Source organism: Mixophyes fleayi, chromosome 9 (genome assembly GCF_038048845.1).
Source record: "Mixophyes fleayi isolate aMixFle1 chromosome 9, aMixFle1.hap1, whole genome shotgun sequence".
Classification (NCBI taxonomy): domain Eukaryota; kingdom Metazoa; phylum Chordata; class Amphibia; order Anura; family Limnodynastidae; genus Mixophyes; species Mixophyes fleayi.
This window is the reverse complement of record NC_134410.1, coordinates 19213247-19236317: the sequence shown is the minus strand read 5'-3', so window position 1 is coordinate 19236317 and position 23071 is coordinate 19213247. Positions and strand designations below refer to the sequence as shown.

Sequence of the window (23071 nt, the reverse complement as noted above, 5' to 3'; positions counted from 1 at the left end):
ACAGGCTAATGGATTCATTAGAGAGTTAAGGATGCCACTTATTAAGTTTATAGATTTAATATACAAAGGTACAGGGTATTCATTCAGGGCAGCATGGTGGCTTAGTGGTTAGCACTTCTGCCTCATAGCACTGGGGTCATGAGTTCACTTCCCAACCATGACCTTATCTGTGTGGAGTTTGTATGTTCTCCCCGTGTTTGCGTGGGTTTCCTCCGGGTGCTCCGGTTTCCTCCCACACTCCAAAAACATACAAGTAGGTTAATTGGCTGCTATCAAATTGACCCTAGTCTCTCTGTGTATCTGTCTGTGTATGTTAGAGAACTTAGACTGTAAGCTCCAATGGGGCAGGGACTGATGTGAGTGATTTCTCTATACAGCGCTGCAGAATTAGTGGCGCTATATAAATAGCTGATGATGATTCAGATATAAAAACAAATAAACAAGTGACATAACATACACAAGCAAAAACAGTTTAAAATAAAAAGGGTTACATTCAGAGTATAACTTACACCGAGCTGGTATATTCTGAGCCAAGGGAAATTGGCTTGAAGATAGACAGCTTATCAATGAATGATTGATTTCCCAATTGACTGATAATTTGCCCCTTTCCAACACAGGCTTTTTAGGCAAAATGAAATGGGACAGTCTTCACAGAGGCAGTGTTAATTATAATAGGGGGCAGGGATGTCCCCTGGGTGTCACTATAGTTTGCTCACAAATATTCCCAAAGTTTTGACCTTCGAATAATTCTTCACAGATATATCGGAGAGACATAGCTCCCCCTTCAATAAACCAATCATACTCTCCCGCACATTTAAATACCAAACATGATGGAATTATGTGACATATCTTTCCCAAAAATATGTGATTATAGATTTTTCCCTGATACCGCCAGTACCTGTCATACACAACCCTGGTGTGATCCCTGCTCCTCAGTATGGAGGTGCACCCAGATTTCCCAAAAAATGAACTATGAAGACATTTTTCTTTGAATATTTATGTATACCTGTATAGGCCGTCAAATGAGGCCTTTGTCTGCAAGAATGTCCAGCTGTGACCGACCCTACAAAGTCAATTCAGGTGTCCAAAAACTAACTTGTGTCAGGATATAGCTCACAGCAGGGGGCATTCTCTGGCTTCACATTTTACACTTTAGTAGCTCAACTTATCAATGGATTAATTTGATATAACATATTTACACTGCAGTTATGATTTAGGCCTTATTGCCCACAATTATGTGATGGGTTAACCCTGATAAATAACTTGGACTACTGTTAGGTGCACGCAGCTCTCCCTTTCCAAGCAGAGCTGTGTGAAGCGGGAGCAGGGTCCAGCCACCTCAATTATACAGTGCTCGAGGCTTGGAGTGGGGTTCCAGGCACTAGGAACCCCCCCCCCTCGGTTTGCCTATGAAAGGGATAAATTAATAAAGATCTGGGACTGTTCTAGAAAATAGAACCAGTCGGCATCTATGGAGAGACTAAAAAAAACTTTTAACATATACAGGTGTGGGATTATAAGGAAGCCTGCTTTAAAACATGGCTTTGGCAGATGGGGTGTGTGGACTAGTTTGTCACAAATGAGTGACCAGAACATTGGCAGGTTTGCATTTTTCATTATAAGCCCTGTATACATTGGTGAATGATGCTAAAAACCAGCTCGAAAGTGACTATCCTGTATTTTAGATCTAGTGATCTTTGAAGCTTACCCATGTTACATGTTATGTGGTCTTATGTCGAATAAATAAGTGTTATGTACAAAGCACCTGAATTTGACAGAGCACACTGACAAAGAGCACAAACCACAGCTTTTAATTTAATGTCGTTCTCCATCAGGATCTTTGTCAGGCATTGCTACAATCACCAGCAGAGTTATTTCTTCTTTGGCATAGATGCCATGAAAATATGATAGACGGATAGGCAGCTTCCTGTAATATAAAGAGGATCAATGGGATGGTGGGATTATCACATAGATTTAGGATGGTTTTTTTAAACTTCATGGGAGTAAATTAATCAAACTGTAAGCTTGAAAAAGGTGGAGATGTTGCCTATAGCAACCAATCAGATTCTAGCTGTCATTTTGTGAAATGTAATAAATAAATGATAACTAAAATCTGATTGGTTGCTATAAGCAACATCTCCACTTTTACAAACCTACAGCTTGATATATTTACCCTATAACTCAAATAGCTCATAAAATTATTCAGGTACGACTAAAGGTTTTGAAGATTTTGTTAATCATACACCAGTTAATAAATCTACTGGATTGACTTAATAATTATCCTTATGATAGCACATTTTGTTGGCTGAGATTGAATAACCCTCTTATAGGCAACACATAATTATAGGAGGAGCGACATAGAAATATATCTACTTAACCAATGAAATATGGCCTAGTCTGCAAAGTGTGACATAATTCAACCTCAGAAATTTTGGTCATTTGGTATATAATAAATGGAATTGCTGAATACTATAGTTTAACAAGTTATTTTTGGGCACAAATACCCTAAAAATATATAAAAAAAGAGCAACTAACATATTTACATTACAGTCTTACCCTTTGAGCATAAAGTTACATATTTTTTGTTTCTGTTTAAACCGGGGCAAAAAGATTTGTGAATTAATTTGTTGATAATAGGGCTAATGATTTGATTATTAACAAATGGATTGAGGTAAGACAGTACAAATATTTATGCTCGGAGATGGAAAACTAATAAATAATATTTTAATATAAAATGCTACCATTAATGCATAGTATGGACGGGGTTGTAGAGAATATGATCCATGAATCATTACAGGTAGTGTAAAATAAATGAATATGGATGATTAAAGTTAAACTACTATATGGAATAAATTCGACAACAAACATTGCTGAAATTCCACTGCTCAATATACCAAAGGTGTGAAGTTATTGGGCCTGTTTCATTAAGGCGTGCAAACCGAACGTATTGTGCATTTTTAAAATGCACATAAATTGGGTATACGCACGTCCGTATTTAAGAAGGAGCTGATGTAAAAAACTGTTTGTAGTTGAATATGGGTTTAGGTCCGCTCTGTTCTAACTAGAGATGCTCAGGCTCGGTTCCCCCGAGAACCGAACACACCCGAACTTAGCAGATCCGAGTACCGAGCCGACTCTTTTGTGCGCCCTCGGAATTGAAGACAAGGCAAAACGTCATTGTTACGTCGTCTGATCTTGCAAGCTTTGGATTCTATAAGCACCGCCCTCCACGGCGATGCAGCGCCATTTCACAGAGGGACACAGAAGGGGTAGCAGAGTTCTTGGCAGTCTCTAGTGACATTCAGGAGAGCTCCATTGCTCCATTGCTAATTGTCATTGCTGAAATAGAAATAATAGGTCTGGCAGGCTTGGTCTTCTAAATCTGCAGTTACGTTGTACTGTGTTATATAGGTAACATACAAAGAGGAGAGCTCCATTGCTCCATTGCTAATTGTCATTGCCGAAATACAAGTAATAGGTCTGGCTTGGTCTTCTAAACCTGCAGTCTTTGTTTGAAAGTGTATGAAAATAATATTGTCACCTGTGAGGTGGTCAAAATTTACTGCAAATGACTTGAAATTAGTGTTATTGAGGTTAATATTAATGTAGGGGGGAAAAAAAGCAAAAATGTGTAATTTTAGCAAAAAAAAAATAGGGATTTTAGAAAAAAAATCGGGATCCAAACCAAAACCAAAACGCGCAAGGACGGTTTTGACAAAACACGAAGTTAGTCCAGATCCAAAACCAAAACCAGAACACGGGGGTCAGTGAACATCTCTAGTTCTACCAGACAATACACTGCAGGATAGATCCAGTACATATGTGGAATATAAAGTCCCAAAAGAACGTGTGGAAGGAAAAAATAACTATTAATGACACCTGTTAATAATGTAGTCATTAATGAAAAAACATTAAAAAAGGAAAAAGTCCCCCCTAATACATTTATTAGGATGTTATGAATGTCTCCCGTACATAAAATGCATTTTTATAGTTGCTCCTAATTGCAAACACATGTTCTAGCTGTATACACAGCAGTCATCACTAGCAATCGGCACGTATACCTGCCCATATAGCTGGTGCAAGTGATACGACAGAAAAACACGTACCATAGAGGAGCCCAAAGCTTGGCGTGCCCTTTCATTCTCTGGCGTATAGTTAGTTTCTGGGTACGTGCAGAGCAATTTCACGCAAAACACAGCATGCAACGGGACTTATGTTCCTTAATGAATCAGGCCCTTTATGTCTATACATATACATTACTGGTTATATTGCAGAGCTGTTGTATACCTGCAATGGTTATACCCATTGTGATTCGGTACAGGATGAGATCCCCTGCGCCGCCCTTTAGATGAACTGGTAAACCATTGTCAGCCTAGAGAAGAGAAGCAGTAATTATACATTGGCTAATGTCAATATACTATTCAGAAATAAATTGTATCACACTGGAAATAATTTACAATACAGTTTTTATCATTTTATTTAAGGATTTCATTTGAAGCCATCCAGTACCACATTCCTTGCCCTAATATACCTCCCAACGGTCCCAATTTAGGTGGAACAGTGCCAATTTTAGGGCTCTCTCCCATCTTCCCCAAATTTGGAAGCTATGTCTCATTCACTGCTGCTGTGTCACACCCCCGTCCTGATAAAGGAAAAGGCAAAGGTGGGAGGTATGCCCTATGAACTATTTAAATTGCTTTGTCACATTGGTCTTATGTACAAACACAGTGTTAATGTGCAGTAACCCATAGCAACCAGCTCAATATTGGTTTCCATTGTCCAGCTTCTATTAGATTGATCCAAGCTAGTGCCTGATTGGTTGCTATATAGGTCAGTATATATTTTAATGATTGAACTTTGTTAGTGAATTACTCCAATAGTTCTTCCTTTATACCTATCGAGATAGTTCTTAAGAATAGAGACATATTCCTACTGTTTCATTTGATCTCAAGCTGAACAGTGGTGAAAGGACACGAGGATGGTTTCCGGTAAAATATATTTAAAGAAACGGAGTTCTGTGTAGAACAGTTTATGCTCAATATGTACGTAAGTGTACATTAAAGGTTTGAGACTGAAAGATATAAATGATATGACAACTGGTAGATGGGAAATGCTATGCAGACATGGAGCGTGGAACAAGATGTAGAAGGAGAAGAATGTGATGAAAAGCCTAAGAGACCTAATTGAACACATGTATGGAACTGCAGGGTATTCTGTTCATGCAAAAAAATAAATATATATGTGCACCAGTGGCGGATCCAGGGGGGGGGCGATCGCCCCCCCTAGCGGGGGCTTGCTGCCGGCGGCTGCACACTGTGCAAGTCCGTTCGACGGTGATAATGTGCTGCCCGGCTGCTCTGATTGTGTTTTAAACACAATCAGAGCAGCGGGACAGCACATTATCACTGCCGAACGGACCTGCACATACTGTGCAGCCGCCGGCAGCCTTAGAAGTTAGAAAGGGGGTGGGGCTTAAATCCCCCCCCCCCACATCGCCCGGGTTAGAAAAATTTCTAGATCCGCCCCTGATGTGCACTACTGGTAATGTAACCTGTAATATATAAATGACCTGGTGACACTAGGCACTCTTTAGCTTGAGGATTCTGACTTGCAAACATATTGCTAAATATTCTATTATAAGCTTAGCTGATTGCTATTGACGTAGACCCTCAAATGGTGTATTCCATTATTTGTACTTCAGGAACACCACCTATGACACCAATACTATGTCTGTTCCTCGTGCATTGTGATTTATTTTTTTTACACACTAGAATTCCTCATTTGTCTTCTTTCAGTTTTGTCTGAAGCAAAGAACTGCGTTTCTTATAATATCACTGGTTTGCTAGTTATGGAGAGGGTATGTGTCCGCAGTTACATTTTTAGTACTGTCTGATAAAAATATATTAAACAAACAGACTAAAAACAGGCAGTGAAGAGTCATGGAAATGGGCGTGAAATAAAATATATCCTCCGTAGCAATACCTGGAATATCTTCTGATTCTCTGGAACGCGGTTCTGAAGCTGTACTCGGCTGGAGTTGGAGAAGGTTCTTGAGATCCTTTGTCCTAAAACCTGCAGAGAGGAAGTGTTTTACATATATATGTGCGTATTCATGCCCTGTGTTCTACTAAGTAACCAGTGCATCATCATCATCATCATCAACATTTATTTATGTATCTCCCCTTTATAGTTCTAGCGCATGTATGTAGGCGTACCAATGTGTCCTGTCTATGGGTGGTCTGAACGTTCTGTCTTCAATAGTAGCGCAGCGACTCCACCTTAGTCAAATCACAACAAGGTTTCATTGGGTAGTGCCCTCGGTTAAGCAACACCAGAGGAAGACTAAGGAACCTTCTGCCCCCTTTTTCTTTGCCACAGACACACACATAAAATCATATCACACTGAATTGAATTTAGAATTTTATATAAAAATAGACTACTATAGTGTGAACAATACAATAGCATAAAGTTAACAAAAAAACACACTACTACATTTGTGCATAACACCTAAAACAGATCCTTCTAATGTATTGTATTATAAACTAGAGTTACCATTTATGTAATACTTGCTATTCTAAAATATAGTCCTATTCACTACACATCAAGCAAGAGCCTATAAAGGGGAAGGGATAAAGGTTTTATACCCTACTGAGTTAAAAAATGTATAATATGATACTTTGCAGACTAGAATCACGGCTTCATAGCGAAATAATCTGCAGGGATTCTAAACAATATGGTGTAATATTTAGTTTTAATACTGAATAATCTGGTATTACAAGAAGTAATAAAAGTCTGCACTTGTTGCAGGTGTTAACGTTTGATGGGATAAACAGAACGAGAGAACAGTTTAATATTGAAATAGTTTTAAATAGAAACAGTATAATAAATACAAATGAGCTTATTACCTACCAAATAATTTCTCATGTTGCAGACTGCTCAGTTGCTTTCCGTTCCCTTCGTCCTTTCTGTGTCATCTGACAAGGACGGGCACAGATGATCATTCCTGCCAGAAATAGACGGAGCAGAGCGAGCCAGAGATTTTTGTATCACACTAACGTGACACTGAGGCGGGAGTAAGAGAAGAGAGAAGTCTTGTGGGATATAAATGGAGACCCCCATAGTGAGTTGTATAAAGGAACCTGTTGGAATATAAATGTTTTGTTTTAATGGATATATAAATATAAATGTAAAGTACATTTTAAACTTTTTAGAACTGCATTAAACTTACTATTCTTACTCTAAAACAAAGGCCTCTGTCCCCAATTTCAAGGAATATTGAAAGATATTTCTGCTTTGTCTCTAAAGGTTATTGTCATTCATTGAAAATTTATAAGACAGATAATTTCCAGGTGCAGTATAAACTAAATTGCAATTATTTTAACCAGACCTACTTGGTTATTTATTTGAGTGAAAAAGAGATGTTTGTAAAGTAGACAATTTTTTGATGCAGTTGTATAAAGTACATTTCAATCATTTCGAATTACACCTATTATGATATTTATTTGAATGAAAAAGGGGAAAACAAACATTTTTAGGTGCAGTATATTTCAAGATTTTCAAATACAACTACTGTGATCTATATTTAAGTGGAAAACAGCATTTGAAAGTCTCTGTGAACTGGGAGATAATTATCTGCCCAAAAAAGAGTAAAACCTGTCCTAATCTGTACAATGTAAATTACAAACACAAAGCTATTACACTCCAATATGTTTTGAAGGAGCGGTATTACAAATATACATATAACTGCATGCAGAGGTGGAAATAGCAAGTTGTGGGTCCAGGTGAAAAAGTTTGCTTTTGGCCCCAGGTCCCAACACACACACGCACGCACGCATGCGCAGGCGCACGCACACACACACACACACACACACACACACACGCAAAAGCTAAAAACGTATATACTATCTTTTTGTTTTGTTTGCTTCAGATTTTAAGTATAAGAAATGTAAATTTATAACATGTGTCCCTTCTGTATCACACTGTGCCCCTGACCCCATTCTGTATCACACTGTGCCCTTTACCTCCTTCTGTATCACACTGTGTCCCTTCTGTAGCACACTGTGCCCCTGATTCCCTTCTGTATTACACTGTGCCCTCCTTCTGTATCACACTGTGCCCCTGACCCCCTTCTGTATCACACTGTGCCCCTGACTCCCTTCTGTATTACACTGTGCCCCTCTTCTGTATCACACTGTGCACATGAACCCCTTCTGTATCCCACTGTGCCCCTGACCCCCTTCTGTATCACACTATGTCCCCTTACTGAATCACACTGTGCCCTTTACCTCCTTCTGTATCACACTGTGTCCCTTCTGTAGCACACTGTGCCCTCCTTCTGTATCACACTGTGCCCCTGACCCCCTTTTGTATCACACTGTGCCCCTGACTCCCTTCTGTATCACACTGTGCCCCTGACCCCCTTCCCTTCTGTTTCACACTGTGTCCCCCTTCTGTAGCACACTGTGCCCCTGACCCCTTCTGTATTACACTGTGCCCCTGACCCCTTCTGTATCACACTGTGCCCCTGACCCCCTTCTGTATCACAATGTGTCCCTTCTGTAGCACACTGTGCCCCTGATTCCCTTCTGTATTACACTGTGCCCTCCTTCTGTTTCACACTGTGCCCCTGACCCCCTTTCTGTATCACACTGTGCCCTTTACCTCCTTCTGTAGCACACTGTGTCCCTTCTGTAGCACACTGTGCCCCTGATTCCTTTCTGTATTACACTGTGCCCTCCTTCTGTATCACACTGTGCCCCTAACACCCTTTTGTATCACACTGTGCCCTTTACCTCCTTCTGTATCACACTGTGTCCCTTCTGTAGCACACTGTGCCCCTGATTCCCTTCTGTATTACACTGTGCCCTCCTTCTGTATCACACTGTGCCCCTGACCCCCTTCTGTATCACACTGTGCCCCTGACCACCTTCTGTATCACACTGTGCCCCTGACTCCCTTCTGTATTACACTGCGCCCCTCTTCTGTATCACACTGTGCACATGAACCCCTTCTGTATCACACTGTGTCCCTTCTGTATCACACTGTGCCCCTGACCCCTTTCTGTATCACACTATGTCCCCTTACTGTATCACACTGTGCCCTTTACCTCCTTCTGTATCACACTGTGCCCCTGACCCCCTTCCCTTCTGTTTCACACTGTGTCCCCCTTCTGTAGCACACTGTGCCCCTGACCCCTTCTGTATTACACTGTGCCCCTGACCCCTTCTGTATCACACTGTGCCCCTGACCCCCTTCTGTATCACAATGTGTCCCTTCTGTAGCACACTGTGCCCCTGATTCCCTTCTGTATTACACTGTGCCCTCCTTCTGTTTCACACTGTGCCCCTGACCCCCTTTCTGTATCACACTGTGCCCTTTACCTCCTTCTGTAGCACACTGTGTCCCTTCTGTAGCACACTGTGCCCCTGATTCCTTTCTGTATTACACTGTGCCCTCCTTCTGTATCACACTGTGCCCCTAACACCCTTTTGTATCACACTGTGCCCTTTACCTCCTTCTGTATCACACTGTGTCCCTTCTGTAGCACACTGTGCCCCTGATTCCCTTCTGTATTACACTGTGCCCTCCTTCTGTATCACACTGTGCCCCTGACCCCCTTCTGTATCACACTGTGCCCCTGACCACCTTCTGTATCACACTGTGCCCCTGACTCCCTTCTGTATTACACTGCGCCCCTCTTCTGTATCACACTGTGCACATGAACCCCTTCTGTATCACACTGTGTCCCTTCTGTATCACACTGTGCCCCTGACCCCTTTCTGTATCACACTATGTCCCCTTACTGTATCACACTGTGCCCTTTACCTCCTTCTGTATCACACTGTGTCCCTTCTGTAGCACACTATGCCCCTGACCCCCTTCACCATCACACTGCCCCTTCTTGTCACATTGTGCTCCCTCTGTATCACAGTGTGCCCCTGACCCCCTTCTGTATTACACTGTGCCCCTTCTGTATCACACTGTGTCCCTGGCCCCCTTCACCATCACACTGCCCCTTCTTATCAGACTGTGCCCGTCTGTATCAAAGTGTGCCCCTGACCCTCTTCTGTGTCACACTGTGCCCCTGGCCCCCTTCACTATCACACTGTGCCTCTTGCTATCACACTGTGCCCCTTCTGTATCACACTTTGTCCCCTGGCCACCTTCACCACCACACAGTGCCCTCCATAACAGTTTCCCTTTTATTACACTGTGTCCATTGCCTTCATTCCTTTACTTAACTTTATCTTCTCCTTCTTTTTTCTTTTGCTTTTCTATCTTCTGTCTTCTTTCTTCATGCTTTTGGCTCCTCTCTGCGTCACTCCTCACTGACAATGCCGGACTTGATGCAGTGAGATGGGAGCAGGGAAGAGGATGCCGAGTCCTGGGCACCGCCAGATTGGTAAGTATAATAATAATTTTTTTATTTTATTTTTTTATTTAATGGATGCCGGCGGTGGTGGCAGCGGGTCCCATTGTGGTCATGGGCCCAGATGCTGTGCACTGGCTGCACCGCTGGTAGTTCCACCTCTGACTGCATGTAAATGGACAACTCTCTATAGCTTGAGAGGTGTAGTCAGTAATGTATGAAGCTATTCAGGGTTGTCTGAGGAGCTCGGTTGAGTAAAAGCAGTATTCAGAAGTCACATCATTTTACCAATTTTTCTCAATTTTTGATTAAATCCAGTTCCAAAACCAAAACCAAAACCTTTCAGGATTTTTGGGCAAAACCAGGACCAAATATATAACATATACGACATAAGCTTACAGAACAGATGACAGAGGTCTTCGCCTATAGCAGCCGCCTTTCCTATAGAGCTTCTCGCTCTCACAGGTACTTGGATGCCCCCAGGACTTAACTCTTGTATAGTGTAAGCTTATGTGTAATAGCGCAGCTGGAAGATAGGAGGCGGTAGCAAACATGAAGCAGATATTAAAAACCAAGGTCAGGGGTTCGTAGCAAACACAATGGTCAGAGACAGGCGAAAGGGACAGGGCTGGCAGCAAGCAGGAAACAGGTCCACAGATCAGGGCACCCAGAATATGAGCAGAGCCAAGTAACAAACCAGGGGTCACAACAGAAGGTTAATCAAGGTACTGCAGAGTATTCACAGAACACAGTAACAGAGCTGGTCAGTAACAAACACAATCCACTCTATAACCAACAGGGAGGATAAGCCCCCCCGCCTTAAATACTCAAACTGACCAATGAGAGGCCAGGGCTCTGAAGTGCAATAATTACCGCCCAGGAGGCCTCTAATTAATATGCACTGAATGCGTACACGCCTGGCTGCCTATGTTTGCTGAAATGCGGCACTGATTAGAAAAGCGTCCCGGCCGTCACCAGGGCAAGAAGAGGGTAGTAACGTCCTGGTCGTCATAGTGAGCGGCGGGAGTGTAAATACTGGCCCTTGGCGGTTCGGGCACCACCACGACTCGTAACACACACACACACACACACACACACACACACACACACACACACACACACACACGGGTTGCTTGGTGGAATTAGCACCTTCGGTCGCAGTGTACAAGAGTAGGATATTTGCCAAGTCCCTGATAAAAAAAGCATTTTAGTTCATTGTTGTTTTATGTTAGTTAAATGATTGCAAAGTGTTTTTTTTTTGTTCTTTTTAGAAAAAAAGTTTGTTAATTAAAAAAACCTTTGTATGTTTTATTTTATTTCTAACCAAATGTGTACTACTGTGATTAAAGTATGTTTTAATTTTTTTTTTTTTTAAGATATCATGGAATAGTGTCGGTTGATGTGGTAATTCATTGATAGGGTTAATATACAGTATCTGTCTTAAAACATGTTTAGGAGGGATAAGGTGAATTAGGGTAATTAAGGAATTGCACACATGTGAGTTTTACTGTGAATTAGGAGTAAAGGAGCATGTATTGAAATAAGGTTTCTGCTTCCAAATCACGTAGAAGAGCAAGTAAAAATGTAATCATACATTATTTATCTTCTTCTTATTAATATTATCATTATCCTTTATTTATAAGGTACCACAAGATTTCAGCGGCACTGTACACAGTACTAACAGTAGACCATACAGGGTAAAACAGTACAGTACAAAATATGAATATTTCAAGACTTCAGAAACTCAAGACATGGCTATTGTAGTGAAGTTGGAGCAGAAGAAATGGTATAGAGACCTGAGGGAAGAGGGCCCTGTCCGTAAGAGCTTACATCCTAAAGGGAGGGCAAACAGACAGCAGCCGCAGAGGGGGGTCAGTAGAGGGGATATAGCGCAGGAGGAGTGAATAAAGGGTCCAGGATGAGAGAGGTGATGAACGCACATGGAAAGAGGGTTAGGCGGATGGCTGGTAGGCTTTGAGGAACAGGTGAGTTTTAAGGGGCCGTTAGAAGGAGTACAAGTTAGGGATTGAGTGGGGGAGGTTGTACCAGTAAAGGGGGGCAACATGGGAGAAATCTTGGATTCTGGAGTGGGATGAGATGATCAGAGTGGAGGAGAGGCAACGGTCATTTGCCGAGCGCAGGGAACGGGATGGAGTGTGAATGGAGAGGAGGTTGGATATATAAGGGGAAGTGGAGTGGGAGAGAGCATTGTAGGTGAGGGTGAGAAGTTTGAAAAAGATTCTGTAGGGGAAAAGGAGCCAGAGTACGGCAAGACAGAGAGAGGAGGTGAAAGAAGAGCATTGTGAAAGGAAGATAAGTCTCACAGCCACGTTGAGTATAGAACGAAGGGGGGCGACGTGGGTACGGGGGAGGCTGGTGAGTAGAAGGTTACAGTAATCAAGATGGGAGATGACGAGTGCATGGATAATAGTTTTAGTAAGTTTTAGTAAGTGACATCCTGAGATAGGAAGGGCCTGATGCAGGCGATGTTGTGTAGGTCACTACCGTATTCATCTGTCAACTATTCCTTATGTGTGCTTGACCTTGAATATGGACATGCGTGTGCATGAGTTGGGTACATTTAGAATAAAACGCAAAGTATGTTCGTATTGTGTTCCTTGATGAATCGGGCCCTACATCTCAAAATACCATATTTTACAGATAACATCACAACATATGAAATATAAATATTTAAGTGTCATGTTTGTTAAAATGTAACTTTTAATTAATATCTCTTTAAAATTGTATCCTTCCATAGTTTATTGAGTTTTCCAGTGAAATATTAAAATAGAAAAGCGTTGAGGACCTGATTCATTAAAGGACTTAGGCAAGAAATTGAATACGTTTTCTTACTTAAGTGTTTTGGATAAAACCATGTTGCAATGAGGGGTGCAATGAGTTTATTATTTTGCACTTCAGTTAAATACTGTCTGTTTTTTCACACAAATACTTGATAGCTTATTTGTACACTGAAATTTAACGTTGATATTTGTGTGCTGCATGCAGGGCCAGATTAAGAGGCCCCCATTTGTCAAGCGACGTATGCCCTATCCGATATTACTGGGGGCCCCCCAGTAATAGCGGATTTGAGGAGGGGGAGAGAGGACATGTGTCATTATGAGGAGGGGGAGGGGACGTGTTCTTTTTCGCTTTTTGAAAATAAAGAGTAGGTATATTAAAATAAACAATGCTAACTGGATTTAGCATAGGTAAATCATAAATGGTTGTTACAATTATAACCAGTTAGCATTGTTTTAACCTTAATAACCCACTATTTGTTTTCAAACTATTGCACTCCTACAAATTGTTGAACATACATAAGGTACATTAATCCATAGATATTGGGGTATAATATCGAGCGCTGGAATATATTTTACTTACCTACTTTCTGTCTTCTTCCTCTCTGGTTCGTACCACAGTTTCCAGCGGCACCTCTGTCTTCTTGTCCTGCCAGTGCGGCCATGGCGCGCCCTGCACTGCTTAGGGGCCCCCCAGCTTCCCGAGGCCACTGGGCTACAGCCCATATAGCCCTGCAGTTTTTCTGGCCCTGGCTACATGAAAAAATAGCCAGTATTTAGCTATTTAACTTATGTGCAAAATAATAAACTAATTTACACCCCTTGCAGTGCAACATGGTTTTGTCCAGAAAACTTAAGTAAGAAATCTTACTCAATTTCTTGTCTAAGTTCCTTAATGAATCAGGACCTGAGTGATTAGACATCTAGATATTTTAGTATTTAACAATAGGTTGTAGTCTGTGAAAATTCTGATACTGAAAACCAGTGTAGTACTGGTGGTATCATAATGAATATAAAATATATACTATATCCTGCAAAAGTGGACCATATTGCACTCTAGCAGTTCAAGTTACATCAACATTTAATTTAGAACCTCTTCGATGCAAGTTCCAAGTTTTGTATGTCCCCGATTACCCTATGAAATACAGTAATTAAACTCTTTGCATCCACCTTTTTGAAAATATACTAATAGTTATTTGATTTCAAGCCATCTATCACTTGTAGAAGATCTTTAAAAGTAAAAGTTAAATTCTGATTATTGGAATTGAGGCTGTTATCTATTGATAAGCCATGTTGTTTAAAGTTGCAATATATTTTGATGCCACTAGATGGCGATGTACAGGTCTACTCTGAAGCAAAGATTATGAAAGTAAGAAGGAATATTTTTTATTCTCCATTAAATAGGAAGCCCTTACAGTTTCAAATAGGTTGAAACAAATCTATATAGATTTGTACTTAAAGTGTGATGTTGCATTGTGACTTGGGTGTCACGTTGTATGATATACTTTTTTGTAACCTGCCCTATTAATACTATTATGTTTAGCCATTTGTGTTTTTAGATTATTTTATCATATGTGCATACAGTGTTACACATAATGTTTCACCTTCACAAGTATAAATAATCAGGAAGAATATTCTTTGATTAAAAGAAATATACCACAATAAATATGAGTTTGAAGAAATCTTTACCACATGCATATATATTAATGTTTTAATTTTTTATCTTTACCTTATTAAACTATAGCGATCAATTTGCTCCCTTCTGGTCTATGCTAAACACATCCTAATTTATTTTATTTTTTTTCAAAATAATAGTGTCTCCAATAAATTGTATAAATTACATAAAAAAAAACAACACTACCCCTGCATACATCTCAAATCATATATCAAAATACTCTCCCTCCCGCCTTCTTAGATCTACCTCTCACCTGCGCATTATCTCCTTTCTGGTAACCACCTCTCACTTCCGTCTAAAAGACTTCTCCCGTGCTGCTCCCCACTTATGGAATTCCCTACCACGCTCAATCAGACTTTCCCACAGCCATCTTTGAAAACCCATCTCTTTTTTAAAGGTGACCTTATCCCAGATAACACTATTCACACTAATGCACGCTCACATCTGTCCCAATCTCCACTCTGAGCCACACTCGCTCCTCTTGTTTCAGCTGTGCCCTCTTCCCTTTAGAATGTAAGCTCTCTAATGAGCAGGGTCCTCCATACTCTTCGTTTTCATGTCTGCTTTTATTATGTCCCTGTTCTATGTATGTAATGTTTTCCCTGCTGTACGGCGCTGTGGAGCACTGTGGCGCCTTACAAATCTACGATGATAATAATAATAATAATAGTAAAAATAATAATAAAAAATGTTAGGTTAAATAATTATAGCTGACTTGTTAGATTTAATGTAGTATAAAACAACATATAGGTTTTCGGCATACAAATATTTTGATATAACAATACTTCTAGATGATGTAAATTATATCTAACCTCTTCTTGTTTCACATCAAATAAAAACTGAAAAAAGCATTGTGAAAACCATATTTTGTTAACAAAATAAAATATAACAAATCAAATGATAAGCACAGGCAGGTGTCAATCATGATGCTAAGTTTTTGATTGCTGGCAATCTCTTTAAATATTTTTTAAAACCCAAATGACGAGTTTGTTACCTTTGATAAAGCACTTTAATGCGAAATGCGTGTTAGGAGTTCATGCATAGTCCTTTAGTTTAATTCTTATGATGAAATAAATTTGAACTACACAGTAGTAAGTAAAGAGCAAGCTGGGTACACACTACAGGTTTTTCACCCAACTATCGTGGCAATCATACAATAAACGAAAGGTCCGAAATCAAATTAGTGCGTACACTCCCACCATCATGTGTTATCGTACCAAAACACATTGTATTGTTTGATTTGATTTTATAAACTGGCTAAAAATCATTATCAGCGATGGAACGATGTCTGGCAAAATCTGAAGTGTAACCAAAAATAACAGTGAATAAATATTCAATCGCTAATAGTGTTTAAATGCATAAATATAAAAAGTGCTTATATATTGATGGACATCAGATTCTCTCTGAAATGTGACAAACCAGATCATCACCTAAGGTAAATGTGAATAGAAATTTCCTTCAACACTATTGACCATAAACCAAACACATATAGTGCAAATGTGGATACATTTGACTAAAAAAAACCACCTATATTTATGATGAAGATCTGTCCTGTTCTTTTATCTATAATTCATTCAAAATTATTTTTTCATACATGTGTAAAATAAAAACAAAGACATAGCGTGATACTGTATAAAAACACAAAGTATTCCACTCCAAATTGTGTAATTGCCGTGATGAAAATATCAGATATTTCTTTGGTTTCTTCCCCCGATAGTGAGTGCACTAAACCAATGTGATTTCTGTGCTTATCATACACTTCTTTTTATCAATGAATTGTTATTGCCACCTTCACCTCCAAACTCCCATTGTGTGTAAACTTGCAAACAGTAGAATTATTGAGAGCTTTGCATTTAAAAGTATTCAGCAATTAGGTTCCAGTTGTTTGATGATAAATATCTCGCCAATGGATAATCAAACATAAAAAAGAGAAAACGTATATCTAGTGTGATATTGTAAAATTAGAGCTTTTAAAGATTTAAAGAGCCGTTCGCAGTTTCACTGTACCAGCCGTGTGTACTTACACGTGCATGGCTTAATCTTTGAGACAAGCATTTGGACTCCTACCAGATGGAGATGATATTGCACATGGTACAAAACATTAGGATTCCAGGGATAATCGCAATGATGAAACCTCCAAATAGTCAAATCCTGGTGGTAGTATTCATATATGCCTCTAAGGAGAGGAACTTACACACCCAACACGTTTCAACCTCCACATCAGGTCTTTTTCAAGGATCCTGAAATCTGAAGTGTGTATGCACTCGCTACCAGCAGTGTAGGCAGATCTCAATAGAGATTACAGCGTCAGGATCTTTTCAGCAGATGGTTAAAGAGATGAGGAGTACAGAGCTGAGGGTAAGTAATGTAGGTGTGTACACATGAATCTCCATGCTCGGTTGTTGGTAAAATCGTTACAGATATCTCATCGTGAGACCTTTTCTGTAGCGTGGTAGATCCTTGTTTTTAGACAGCAATACATATTTAAGGTTAGTGACCAATTTTAAATGATTAACAAAGGAACTGTGATAAGCGGCTAGCAATTCTAATGAGAGATTTGCAATAAATACCAAAGGCGTATATGGAAACAGTGACAGGTCTAGATAAGATCCAGTGATAGATAGCAAGAAATATATGTGTTCGAGCAGTAACAATTAAATAACTACAAAAGTAAGAAATAAAAGCCAGCAAATTCATATCTGTTAATGATTAATATATCTAGTTCAGCGTAGGTGAAGTCTGAATTAAGCTCTCTGGACTATAAACTATAGATAACAGCACGATGAGTGATTATTAAAAGGATAAATGATGGAGCCAGGAAGTGTAAGATAATATATTTCAGGGAGACACTTGAGAGAATTAGGACACTAAATCAGCTGTCTATTTTAAGTCCAATTGAGTGTTAGAAAATTTGTACCAATAATGGTGACAAATCTAACTCAATGGACTAGTGCATGTCTTTTAAGGAAGTGATTCTACACAAATCCTTATGATACAGCAGTTTCTAACAATATCTTATAGAAAAGTGCCTAATGCTATGATAAAAGCATTAGACACAATATTGGATGCTTGATCAAGAGAATAGCTACAGATATAAATTGCTGTAGTTAAATATAATTATGTCTTTGGCCCCTGAGTCATAGAAATAAAACTGCTGGATAAATGTTTGACTATTATTGCATATTATAGATAAAGGGAGACTGCTAGAAGGTAAGAAAAGTCCAATAGGTCAAGTATGTTCATTGAGCTCTATGAAAATAGGAATATCACATACAGTATCACAAACACTATAGGCATATAATGGGTTAATCGTGGAGTTCTTCTGCCACACGTTTCACCTTACATTTTCTTCCAGAAGGCAATTCAGAGAACAATGGTTAATCCTGGAGTTCTACCACGCGTTTCGCATTACAATTCTTCCAGAAGGAAATTCAGAGAACACTCCACAGAATTCTAACACTGTTATTATGTATTGGATATAAGGATTAAGATAATTAACAAATGTTAAGGATAAAAAGTAGCAATATATATATATAAATAAAGGATAGCAAAAACAGGTGTAGTACTGGTGGTATCCTAATCACTATAAAATATACTGTATCCTATTCAAGTCGGCCACATTGTATTTGATTTTATCAGTTGATTTTACACTGTTACATGATTCATTACTTATTATTTAATATTTCTCAACCCTTTGAAAATGTTATAGGACTTCAACTTTAATATGAGAATATTAAGTATAGAGCAATAATATGTCAGGGATCCCATAATTATTGACCTGTGACAGAATACTAGGCAGTTAATTGTTGTAAAGTAGTAATGCTCTTTTTCTTGGCCTTCTTATGGGAGGAAGATTCACCCCCAGCAGCAGCAACAGCAGCAACAGTGGGACTAACGCTTAAACATTCTTCAGAGGAATCAATTATAGGGCAGGAGTCATCGAGCCTTAGCAAGTGGGATGCAGGGCTAACTCCCATCGCTACTGAGGATATTGATGAAGACGGTGTTGTGGGTGTAGATTGCAGCCGTCGGGAAATAGGTGACAGAAGGGTCCTAGCTGATGATGGAGTCCTTGTTATTTTTTTGCCATAACTTTCAGCTTTTCCCAAAACCTTGCCATGAGCTCTCGTCAATTGGCGTAACATGGATGATGTTGCAAGATGGTTAAGGTCCCACCCTCGACTGACTGTGGCTTGACATACACTACAAATGGCTATACAACTGTTGTCAGGATTTGGGTAGAAATAATTCCACACATAAGAAGTGGCTTTTTTGGTTTTATGCCCAGGCATGGCAATGGGCTTCTTCTTGTGATGTGCCAGAACTGCTTCCACTGGTGCAGGACTTACACAAACAACCTCATCCTCATCAACATCCTCATTAGCGCCCTCGTCGCCTACACAAATCTCCCCCTCATCATCTTCTAATTCCAAAGTGGCATCCTCAATTGGTGTTTCACCGGCTATACTCAGGCTGTCCAGGCACACATCAGCAGAAATGCTGAAATGGCCCTTCTTTATGGGTACACTATCAGAATGGTCACGATTACACATACCACTGGTGGATGGACTCTCCACAGGGATTGGTGTCATTTCTGATTCTGAACATACATTTTCCTCTAATGCCTAACTGTTTTCGACTTTTACACGTAACAGTAGTTGTGCACCACTTTTGGAATCCAAATTACTTGGTCTTGCTTGGTCACGAGTGACCGTACAAGAAGAAGGCTCAGTAACATTTTTAGACCTCACACTAATAGAGAAAGGCAAAGGCCTCATTCTTTTATTTGCCACTGCGTGTGTAGAATGGCATGTTGGCAATTTTTTTTCTCTGCAGTTAACTTGTCATCAGTTACACTTCTTTTTCTCTTCGACACGGTAAAAGGTTTTTTTGGGTGTGTTTTTTACCCTGACTTAAAAAGACTATGTACTTTTACATAGGCTTTACCATATGACGTACATGGAAGACTACCATCAGGACTGGTGCCAGCAGCTGCTTGCTCATCCTGCTCATATGGGGACTGCTGTGAATCCATTCTAATGAGACCCAAAGCACTTGTAGTGCAAATTCAGAAATATATAGTGCTGCTATATAATAATTTCAACACCAGAAAATAGCTTTTTTAGAACAGGGGTGTATCTGACACCGCAAACACTTTTAGTGCAAATTCAGAAATATATAGTGCTGGTATATAATAATTTCAACACCAGAAAATAGATTTTTAAGAACAGGGGAATATCTGACACCCAAACACTTGTAGTGCAAATTCAGAAATATATAGTGCTGGTATCTAATAATTTCAGCACCAGAAAATAGATTTTTTAGAACAGGGCAATATGTCACACCCCAAGCACTTGTAGTGCAAATTCAGAAAACAATTGTGCTGATATATTACAATTTCTGCAAGCAGAAAATAGTTTCTTTAGGAGGGAATATGACACCCCAAACAGTTTGTAATGTTTGCAAAAATGCCTCCTCTATACTCCTCTCTACCTGCTCTAATAACTGCTCTCTTCCTGCTGTAATAAGTGCTGTAATAAGTGCTGTAATAAGTACTGTAATAACTGCTGTAATAACTGTTCTCTCCCTGCTCTAATCCTGCAATCTAACCCTTCTCTATCCCTCTGTCAAATGGCTCGGTACTCGGATACCTGAAGTTCGGGCGGGTTCGGTTCTCGGGGAACCGAGCCCGCTCATCTCTAATGGAACGTCATAGTCAAGTTGAACAAGTTATCCAGCATATCCAGGTGCCAATAATCAGTGGAGGCTCCAAGTTGTACCACACCCAACATTGGAAATGAGGCTTTGGCTCTTGGGGCAATGATTTTTTGTCATACATTATTTCTGCATGATGTATGACAACAGCATCAGCAGCACTATATAGACTCCTGTCTACTGTCTACTGACAGCTTGCAACCGGGGATACAAAAGTCTGTGTGGTACCTATCTAATGGAAACTTGGATCCCCAAGGAAAGTGCCAAATCTGGATTACAATCTCTGTCTCTTCTTTTTTTGGACATCTCATATGAGGCTCGTCCGCCGTATAAGGTGTAAACTCGGCAGGTATAATAATCAAGCCAACAGTTGCTGGTAAACATGCAGAGCTTACCCGCCTCGGGGGAGATGTAAGTCCAAATCGCCTGTCTGGTTACATAAGCGGCTTGTTAGAATCCAAGCTGTACCTTGGTATGGGCCCCTGTCTGGCCGCGCAAGCGGTTTGCCGATCCAGGCTATGCCTGTGTGTGGTGCGCACCACCAAATTCGTCCGGACTGCAAATCAGGTGTTCAAAGAAAGGATCCTCTAGATACAAAAGTAACGCCTCTGGGGACAATGTTAGAAAAAGTCTTCACGATAATGAATGAGGCTAGGAAAGAGCAAATACTCAGTGGATCAAAGAATATACTTGCAACGCGTTTCATCTGTCAAGGCAGACTTTCTCAAGCAGTAGAATACAATTAAAATTAAAATATAGTTAGCACATTTACTTTGTTTTATTTCACACGTTAAATTACTGTAGCTCCGTGTCTGCACTCTCTTCACAGATAACTACTTCGCTGGACTAAAGTACATTCCCCTCAAATGCTAGTCTTCTTGCAGCTGCTGCATTCTTCTACATGCTGTTGCAGAAAACTGAAATTGACCCTAAATTTTTACGGACACAAACAGCAATCCCTGCATGTCATTTTTTTAAAGTTCTTTAACACCAAGTTGATTGTGTGTGCAAAACAGGAAATGTGATGGAATTAAACCCCGCTGTAATGCTTGAACAATATTGGGGTCGTAATCAGAAATGACATATCCTCAGGAGAGTCCAAGCAGGATTAGCCATCTTTCAATGACATCCCTTAGTTTTTGGAACAGATTATCAGCTGTATGCCTCTTAGTGAAGCTGCTGATACACAAAGTAACCTACTTCTGAAAAATGTGACATACTTGGGTACATGCTGCTGCTGTCCCTGCTGGTGAAGGTGAATGACCAACCCAGTGGACTGTCACAGTCATATAATCTTTACTTTGCCCAGTTCCGCTTGCCCACATATCTGTGGTTAAGTGTACAGTGGGTAGAATGGCATTTTGTAGCCCAATAATTAAATTTTTATGAACTTTCTGGCAGAGGTGAGGAATAGCTTTTCTAATAAAATGGTGTTGTGATGGAATTTGGTAATAGGGACAGAAGACCTCAAGTAACTGTCTAAAACTAGCTGCATTAATAATGGACATTGGACGCTGGTCTAATACTAGCATAGTCCTTATGGCATCTGTGATCCGCTTTGCGACTGGGTGACAGGTTTCATACTTGCTTCCTCTTGCAAAGGATTGTTTAACTGTAAATTATTGGTTCTGGGGATATTGATGATGAAGGTGTTGGAGGTGGTAGATTGCAGGTGCTGGGATGTAGATGAGAGAAGGGAGGCAGATGATACTGGACTGCTTGTTGTTATTTTTTTTAACCTAAGTTTCTGATTTTCCCAACAGCTTTCCAAGAACTCGCTGAAAAATGACGTAACATGGATGAGGATCCCAGATGGTTAAGGTCCCTACCTCTACTGAGTGTGGCTTTAAAAACGCTACAAATGACTAGACAACTGCTGTCAGGATTTGTGTAAAAATAATTCCACACTTAAGAGGTGGATTTTTGGTCTTATGCCCAGGCATGACAATGGCCCTTTTCTTATCACTGGCAAGAACTGCAGCAATTTTTTTTTGAAAGTATATGAAAATCCCATTGTGACCTAGGAGGTGGTCAAAATTGAATGGAAATGACTGGAAATTAGTGTTAGTGAGGTTAATAATAATGTAGGTAGAAAATAATACCTAAATTATGTTATTTTAGACGAAAAAAAAATAATTTTTTTAACAAATTGCAAAACAAAACCAAACAAAACCCAATCCAAAACCAAAACACGCAATGGCGGTTTGGCAAAACCAAAACACAACGGTAATCCAGATCCAAAACCAAAACACGGGGGTCAGTGAGCATCTCTAATAGGCGGTTTCCATACTCTTGTATATATTTGCATGGTTTCTATATATATATATATATATATATATATATATATATATATATATATATATATAGTTCAATAGCACATATCAGGTTGTTGTTTTAGCGCTGGATCTTATTGTTCATGTGTACCATTTGTTAAATGCTGGACTAACTTTCAGACCTTCAGCTGCTGAATTTACCACAGCTTTCCAACAAGACTCTATTAAGTTACCTGTGTGC

At 39.8% G+C, this 23071-nt stretch overlaps 1 protein-coding gene and 1 long non-coding RNA gene across 2 annotated transcripts; one reads left to right on the top strand and one right to left on the bottom strand.

The window, feature by feature from the left end:
• Positions 1 to 1790: 1790 nt before the first annotated feature.
• LOC142102129 (cytochrome c oxidase subunit 7A2, mitochondrial-like) lies at positions 1791 to 7019 on the bottom strand. The gene is made up of 4 exons (XM_075186776.1): positions 6910 to 7019; positions 5983 to 6072; positions 4288 to 4372; positions 1791 to 1927 (listed from the first exon to the last, which is right to left on the bottom strand). Exons 1-4 carry the CDS (start codon positions 6922 to 6924, stop codon positions 1872 to 1874), a joined length of 246 nt encoding a protein of 81 aa, XP_075042877.1. The 5' UTR covers positions 6925 to 7019; the 3' UTR covers positions 1791 to 1871.
• On the top strand, positions 6925 to 23071 carry LOC142102130 (uncharacterized). Its single transcript, XR_012679214.1, has 3 exons — positions 6925 to 7120; positions 10353 to 10402; positions 22321 to 23071. It is a non-coding gene; the product is annotated as an uncharacterized LOC142102130 (long non-coding RNA).

Bases quoted from the DNA above. Each gene is read 5' to 3' on its own strand.
- LOC142102129 (XM_075186776.1), bottom strand. The intron at 4,373-5,982 runs GTATTGCTACGG...TCTCTTCTCTAG, and splicing joins AGAATCAGAAGATATTCCAG to GCTGACAATGGTTTACCAGT. The intron at 1,928-4,287 runs GTATACAACAGC...TTTATATTACAG, and splicing joins AATGGGTATAACCATTGCAG to GAAGCTGCCTATCCGTCTAT.